The 8426-nt window shown below is 50.1% G+C and overlaps 1 protein-coding gene across 1 annotated transcript in view; it reads right to left on the bottom strand.

Moving 5' to 3' along the window:
* Positions 1-5958: 5958 nt before the first annotated feature.
* Positions 5959-8426, bottom strand: part of rx1 (retinal homeobox gene 1) — a gene marked incomplete at both ends in the record, with an annotated part of 6387 nt that continues 3919 nt past the window's right edge. Inside the window, 2 exons of the mRNA XM_084459014.1 lie at positions 5959-6420; positions 8066-8322. Coding sequence (XP_084315140.1) covers positions 5959-6420; positions 8066-8322 — 719 coding nt within the window. The remainder of the gene's footprint in view (positions 6421-8065; positions 8323-8426) is intronic.

Raw genomic sequence — 8426 nt, 5'->3', positions numbered from 1 at the left:
GTCCAACACGTCTTGTTCTTGCCAGAAAAGTAAAATACTTATTTCATGGGTCAGTTGTGATTTTCATCAAATTCAGTACATCATTTCTAAGGTGAATCAATTCATATTAATAAAGTAGGGATCTAGATACCAGGAACATGTATATTGGATCAGGAACACTGAGTAGTCACAAAGCCCCATAATACCCAAAATGCACTCTACCCGGCTCTCAGCTTTACACTCTAGGGGGCCACATATTCAACACATGATAACTATAGTACTGCTACCAGCCTGCAATGGTTATTATGCCAACTGTGAACTAGAGATATCTAGCAAATCAAAAAACTAGAACTTTGTCCACGAGAGATGGTTGGATCTGGCACAGTGGTCCCAGGGCTCCCAGCAGAAGCTTTTGTGTTGATCCTTTTTCCCATGCTCTTCTTTGTGCCACTGCAGCTCAACACATGCATGCCCAAGCCCCAGCCTCAGCCCTAGCCTCAGCCCCAGCCTCAGCCCCAGCCTCAGCCCCAACCCACAGCCTCAGCCCAGCCCCGCCCATCTCATCTTACTGACAGTCAACCCCAACACCCAGCCCCAACACCCAGCCTCAGCCAAAGCCTCCGCCCCAGCCCAAACCCCCAGCCCCCTAGCCTCAGCCCCAGCCTCAGCGGCCAGGCCCTTTAAGTTAGTGGAGGTCTGACTGGGCCCAGCCTCTAATCCCAGAGCTGTCAGAGGACCTGGCTCTGAACTCATCCTGGGATGCAGGGAAAGGCTCTAATTGGGGGATTTTCTGCATCATTACCCATGATGAGCAGCCCCCCCCTCCTCCCTCCTCTCTTTCACCACCTCCCTCTCTCCCTCCCTCCCTCCCTCCCTCCCTCCCTCCCATCCTCCTCTCTCCCCCTGTCTCTCTCTCTATCCCCTCATGATTGCCAGAGGAAACTTCATAATCTTTTTTCTCTCTTGCTCCACACAGTGTTGTTTGGCTCTGATGGAATGCTGGATAGATGTGATCTCAAACATCACAGTTTGCCATCACATGTGTAGTGAGCTACAGAGAACTACACTAACCAGGGAAACAACCACTCGATGCCTTAACGACTACAACATATCGAACTCCTCTCTCATTCACATTTAACGTCCAACATTCTTAATTCAATTAATCTGTTTCAATCAGAAGCCGCTGCTCATTTCTAAGTGCATCACTTTCACAAATCGCTTCCAAATATGCTGGAGAGCCCCAATCGCCCCCCTTCCTAACCCCCTCTATCTGGTAGCATCGACCCCCCGGCCCCCGCGCTCCAGCTGGCGCCCCGGCGTGGAGGCCTGTCTGCCCGACCCTCCATCTGTCCAGGAGGGAGATTCACACGGGGAGGCCGGGGCTGACACAACCTGCCCACCGTGAACATGTGCTGCAGCAGCACTGCCTGTGGGGCAATTAGAGAGCAGAGGGGGCTCTGTGGTAGCAGGGGAGGGGGCTAGGACCAGGGATGTAGCTGGGGAAGGGTGCTAGGACCAGGGATGTAGCTGGGGGGGGGGCTAGGACCAGGGATGTAGCTGGGGGGGGGGCTAGGACCAGGGATGTAGCTGGGGAAGGGTGCTAGGACCAGGGATGTAGCTGGGGAAGGGTGCTAGGACCAGGGATGTAGCTGGGGAAGGGTGCTAGGACCAGGGATGTAGCTGGGGAAGGGTGCTAGGACCAGGTATGTAGCTGGGTAGAGGGGCTGAGACTAGGGCAGGGGCTGGGGGGGTAGAGGGGCTGGGGGGGTAGAGGGGCTGAGACTAGGGCAGAGGCTGGGGGGGTAGAGGGGCTGAGTCTAGGGCAGGGGCTGGGGGGGTAGAGGGGCTGAGACTAGGGCAGGGGCTGGGGGGGTAGAGGGGCTGAGACTAGGGCAGAGGCTGGGACTAGGGCTGGGGCTGGGGGGGTAGAGGGGCTGGGACTAGGGCAGGGGCTGGGGGGGTAGAGGGGCTGAGACTAGGGCAGGGGCTGGGGGGGTAGAGGGGCTGAGTCAAGGGCAGGGGCTGGGGGGGTAGAGGGGCTGAGTCTAGGGCAGGGGCTGGGGGGGTAGAGGGGCTGAGTCTAGGGCAGGGGCTGGGGGGGTAGAGGGGCTGAGACTAGGGCAGGGGCTGGGGGGGGGGGTAGAGGGGCTGGGGGGGGTAGAGGGGCTGGGAGGCCCCCTGGGACGTTGTGATTGATTGGAGTCTCATCTTACTAACAGGCTGGCACCTTGCCATCACAGTCAGGCAACGGGAGAGAGAGAGGGAGAGAGAGAGAGAGAGAGAGAGAGAGAGAGAGAGAGAGAGAGAGAGGGGGAGAGAGAGAGGGAGAGAGAGAGGGAGAGTGAGGGAGAGAGAGAGAGAGAGAGAGAGAGAGAGAGAGAGAGGGAGAGAGAGGGAGGGAGAGAGGGAGAGAGAGAGAGAGAGAGAGAGAGAGCTAAACTTAGTCACATTACATTCAATGTCTAGCGAAAGATTTTAAAAGGGTCAAGATAGAAACAGAGAGAGCAGAGACAGCAATTCTGTCAAACTATTTGTTTATTTTCAGAAGAAATATACTTTTTTTTTTGCATAAAATGGACATCAACATTTTCAGACAGAGTTAATCATATTAAAAAGAGACCATTGACGTGACTAGAACAGGTTTCAAGATGGCTGCTACAGTAGATGGTCTCTACAGGCCGAACAGCTTGGTCTTACACCTCTAGGCTGATTGGTGGAGAAGGCATGGTCAATCCTTCAGCCTTCAGCGTCAGAATATCCACACATTAACCTAACGTTTACTTCACAGGGGTCTAGTGCATTTTTTCTGTCCATCTAATCTAAACTTTGGCTTCTTCAGTGTCCCCGTATTATGAGATGAACATACCGTAGCTAAACAATAGATGATGTGCGAGTTTCAGTGTCCTGGTAAGGTATGTGTTCTTCTGACAAAACCTGAGAAGACTGTCTGAAGAGGAGTTAGAGAACAAACATGATGAGAACCAGGCGGAAAACAAAACATAGATTCCAAGTTCACTCAAGAAAAATATCTTTGCCCGTGTTGTGAAAGGATCAAACAATCTTACCAACCAGAGTAGTAAAACGATACTGTTGTTACCTACAGGTATGTTAGGATGAGAATCCACATAGGACAGATACTACTCGATCACCTTGAACTTGGAGATGCAGATGGATTGATGAAGTAATCTTAATGGATCTGTCTGGTTTCTGGCAGTGATCTGTCAGTAGCAACAGTGTGAGTCTATATGAATTGCACTTTGATCTGAAGGAAGTTGATTCATTCATTGTCACCAACTAAATCAGCAACACAGAAGAAGAAACACAGGTTTCTCTATGGGCGTATTCCACTGGATGAACAATACATACATCTGGAAGACTTACTCAATATAAAAATGTTACTATTTGCACTGTGTGATATGCCTACATAGCCCTCAGTGTGTGACACACACGGCCATTTTAGACACCTCAACGAGGATGGTTAATGATTGCTCGTGCCAGAAACAGACCCTCTGAAAACCCTTTGACCATAGACATAGGAAGTCATCTCTGGTATGCCTTCTTAACACAACTGGTCTTATTATCCATGCAAACACACACAAATGCACTCACACGCACACGCACACACAGGAACCCATACACCCCATCTCTCTGATGCAGAATTAAAATGGCCTCCTTCATGACAGACCAGAACAGGGGTCTGTTCAGTGCAGTCTGTGACCGTTTCCCCCCTCAGTGCAGACAAAGCGGATGGATCTGGATCAACTGAGATGAACAAAGAGGAAAGTATGTGGAGTGGCACATCGGACAGGTCTCCTCTGCGCTGACCCACACGTACGCTCAGCCTCCTAGCACCCAGTTCCTAGCTCCTAGCACCCAGCTCCTAGTTCCCAGCTCCTAGTTCCCAGCTCCTAGAGCCCAGCTCCTAGTTCCCAGCTCCTAGTACCCAGTTCCTAGTGCCCAGCTCCTAGTGCCCAGCTCCTAGTTCCCAGCTCCTAGAGCCCAGCTCCTAGTTCCCAGCTCCTAGTACCCAGTTCCTAGTTCCCAGTTCCTAGCACCCAGCTCCTAGTTCCCAGCTCCTAGTGCCCAGCTCCTAGTTCCCAGCTCCTAGTGTCCAGCACCCAGCTCCTAGTTCCCAGCTCCTAGCGCTCAGCTCCTAGTTCCCAGCTCCTACTGTAGCTCCCAGCTTCTAGCGCCACAGCTCCTAGTGCCACAGCTCCTAGCCCCGAACACCAGCTCCACAGTTCTCCACTTCCAGCCATCAACAGGTGCCCCTCTCTCCACTCAGGCTAGAAGAAGGGTGGAGCTGCCTCTAAATACAGGCCTGGGTATGAGTCTCAGAGTAGGATCAACTATTGCAATGAGATGATATGTGGGGCCCTGGACCTGAACCCAGATCAGCCAATCTTCTCAAAGAGTCTGAGATGGTGTGTGAATAGAGATCCTCCAGATCTTCACCCTGTGCTTGTGTGCAGTCTGAAGACGTCTCTGGTTAACCCTTTATCACGTTGTTTAAGACCGTAGGTTAATCAAATATAAGGTAAAGGTGTTAAGGTGTCTGCACACTTCCCCATCCAACGCCAATGTTGGATTGGTGTGCCATCTTATCTAATCTTATGTTTGTTGGTGAGTGTTGACGTTGGTTGGATGGATTTTACAGCTGAAATGTAAACTGCCAACTTTAGAATGTTAGGTGTTGGGTTGGTCGGCGTGGGTTGGTGTGCTGACACCTTTAAAGGGGTGTGTTTGTCTTCCCACATTTAAGAAACAGGACGGATTTTAACTCCAAGTTGATCTTAGATCTTAGACCCTCGGATCATAACGACAAGTGTAGGAGAGAGGTTTGGACAGGCGGTCGTCACCTCAACCTAACTTCATACTCTCCTATAAGGAGAACAAAAACCCTGTTCTAAAAGGAGAGGAATAACCTTTTCCTAAAAGGAGAAGACAAGGGACTCTCCCCTAGTCTATCAAGAGGTAACGATTAGATGATATTTGGGTAACCACCTTTCCCCGGGGTTTGTTCTGAGGTTCTGAGGTACAGGAGCCTGTACCTAGCTATATGCCTGGCCACAGACAGAGACATCTAGCCAGCCTGTAGCGAGCTACTGTACGCCTGGCCAAGACAGAGACATCTAGCCAGCCTGTAGCTAGCTAAGCCTGGCCAAGACAGAGACATCTAGCCAGTCTGTAGCGAGCTACTGTACGCCTGGCCAAGACAGAAACATCTAGCTAGCCTGTAGCTAGCTAAGCCTAGCGACAGACAGAGACAACGCCTTTAGCTAGCTAAACCTGGCGACAACTAGCCGTCTCTTCATACTTCAACATCAACTTTCAACAGCTGAGTCCATTGTGAGATTGAGTTTCTGGGGAACTCGACTGTGAGATTAAGACAACTGGATGAACTAGGCAAGAGAGAGAGGGGAATGAGTCTGGGTTTATCTGACAGTCTCTCCTCTGGGACCTGAGGGAGGAACCTTGTTTGTCCTTTCACCAGAGAGGGGGATAGTTGAGTTCACAATTGTCTTTATTGAATCACCCAAACTTCAAGATGATTTCACTGAAAATTGGCGGTAACAAATTGTCCAAAGGGAGCGTGGCTCCAGAAACACTTGGTTCTCCGGGAACGCCTTCCTCAATCACTCCAGCCATTCCAAGCATGGTTCCTTGAGTCTGTCTCCTGCAGTTGAGTTGGAAATGGCTGATGTCTGCCTGGACATTCAATTGACCGATTCCAATATAAACCACTTAGCAGCGATCTGGAACCCACAGACCCAGACCAGCAAGGAAACTGCTCATTGCTCTCTTTCGCAAATCCTGACATATTTTCAAAATGCAAATAGTTCATTTTTAGACTCACTGAACCCACACTTTCAGAAACTACATCCCACAGTCACCGTGTTCATGTAAAGATCACTTGGGTTGCCAGGTTCTTGTAAAAAAAAATCACTTGGGTTGCCAGGTTCTTGTAAAAAAAAAAAATCACATGGGGAGCCATGTTTTGTCCATGTAGTGGATGTGTTCCTTGGCTTTCATCCTCAGAGCGGCGATGCTGGAGCTGCGCTGGTCCACGTCCTCCACGGGGTACTTGTCAGAGTAGACGGCCTGACACTGGTAGGGCGGGGGGGCCATGGCCTGCATGCCCTGTCCCATGGGTGGAGGAGGGGGCGGGGGGCTGCTGAGGAAGCCGTGGCTGGGGTAGCCGGTCTGGAGGCCCTGGGGGGCGCCCATGAAGCCGGGGATACTGTGGACGGGCGTGGCACTGGACAGGGGAGAGGTGAGCCAGGGGTCCAGGGGCAGGGAGTTGGTCATGGGTCCCCCCATGTTGGAGTGCATGGGCGGGGGACGATTAAAGGAGAGCATGGGCGAGTCATGGAGCTTCATGGTGCTGGCGTCCATCTTCTCCTGGCGCCGCCACTTGGCCCGGCGGTTCTGGAACCACACCTGAACAAGGACAGACAGACGGACGGCCAAAACCTTTCTATTAATCTACAGTATAGCTTTAAATGTGCACTGTGCCGGACACAGATTTCTCTTGTTCAGCCCTTGCGAACATGGGCGAACTCCAATGTGGCCTACCTACAACTGCATTTCCACATTCTTAAATCCTGTTCTTAGATAAGAACAAATCCCAGATAAGAAACCATTCAGGAATGCCAGAATTGTCCTGGGAACTTCGTAAGTGGAGTTAAGAAGACATTTCTTCGTAACTTTTTCTTAACTGCGTTCAGGAATGAGGACCATTCTCACCTCTTTATTTACTTAAAGATGTCCAGACCCTTCACCTCTTTATTTACTTAAAGATGTCCAGACCCTTCACCTCTTTATTTACTTAAAGATGTCCAGACCCTTCCCCTCTTTCTGAGATTAGAGTATAGTCTGATACCAAATCTGTTTTTAGGTCTGTCATCCCTGACCCTCATCCCTCTTTGAGATTACCGTCCTCCCCCATAAACCTCTCACCTCTGCCACCTGCTTTACTACTAAGGACCCTCACATCTAGGCTCTGCTGTCTCTCTATAATACTACGGGGCTTTGGGCCTCTCAACTCTGACCCACTACTTACTCTAAGGGCGTTTGTCCACCAGGAGGAGGATTTCAAAAAGGGGTCTTGTTTTTGTCATTAATCTAAATGGGAATGTTGTGTTTCACTCACAGCCTAACTAAACCCTGGCATCTTTATAAGAATACGTCCTGCTACAGGCAGGAGACAAATTAATGTTCTACGACAAAGCTTATAATAATAATAATAATAATAATAATAATAATAATAATAACAGAAATACAATTTCTATTGTTTGAATACAGGTAAAGCACATGAACGACACTTTCCACACAGGTAGGATCGAGAGGACTCATCTCTGTGTAAGACAATATTGTGTGATGTTTTGAAATGGGCTTTGTTCCCTCTTTAGGTCTCTCTCTCGCCCCTGTAAGACTATAACATGTCCTCTCTCCTGTCCTAAATCTCTGGCTACTCACACAGCTTTACAATCTAATCTGCTCTCACCTTTTCCCGTCTGTCGCTACAGGGCCAGATTCTGCAGGCTGCTGACTAAGCCAGTACGCACAAGAGCTTTGGCACCGGAGTTCATAGAACCTCGGGGGAGAGAAACCGTTCCAGTGTCACTCTGGCTTTAAATAAGCTCTGAACAACAACAGGGCCTCAGTTACTGGCTATGCTGACCATACATCCATGACTACTCTGACTTTACTGCTAAACTACTGTGGTGGTGATTATTTGGGTGTGGTTATTATTTGGGTGTGGTTATTATTTGGGTGTGGTTATTATTTGGGTGTGGTTATTATTTGGGTGTGGTTATTATTTGGGTGTGGTTATTATTTGGGTGTGGTTATCACATAAGCCCTGTTGGACTTCCAACCTCACCTGCATAGCTTTTGTCTTTCTACTGCACTCGGTTTTTAGACATTGTCCTTGAACTTTATTTCTGTGAATAAATCAACTAAAACTAAATTTAAAAAATGTTTACTTTCAGAGAGAAAACTTTGCTGAGATGCTCATTTAAAACTCCCTGATCAAAACAAACAGATGAGATGATGCAGTTGGAAAGATGCGGTTCCCAGCTACCTGGACCCGGACCTCCGGGAGGTTGACCTTCATGGCCAGCTCCTCACGGCTGTACACGTCGGGGTAGTGGGACTTCTCGAAGGCTCGCTCCAGCTCGTGGAGCTGGTAGGTGGTGAAGGTGGTGCGGTTGCGTCTGTGCTTCTTCTTGGGCTGCTCTTCCTCGCCGGGCTCCGGGGACCGGCCTCCGTCACTCTCCACACTCTTCCTCAGCTCGCTCAGGTCCCCGCTGTCACACTTGTCGGAGAACAGACCGGTTTCTGAGAGAGAGGATGGGGGGTGGACAGAGAGAGAGGGGTAGGGTGTAGAGGGAGAGAGAGAGAGAGAGAGAGAGAGAGAGAGAGAGAGGGGTAGGGTGTAGAGA

The sequence above is a fragment of the Borostomias antarcticus genome (assembly GCF_949987555.1).
Source record: "Borostomias antarcticus genome assembly, chromosome: 26".
Taxonomy (NCBI): Eukaryota; Metazoa; Chordata; class Actinopteri; order Stomiiformes; family Stomiidae; genus Borostomias; species Borostomias antarcticus.
This window is presented reverse-complemented; position numbering and strand designations above follow the sequence as displayed.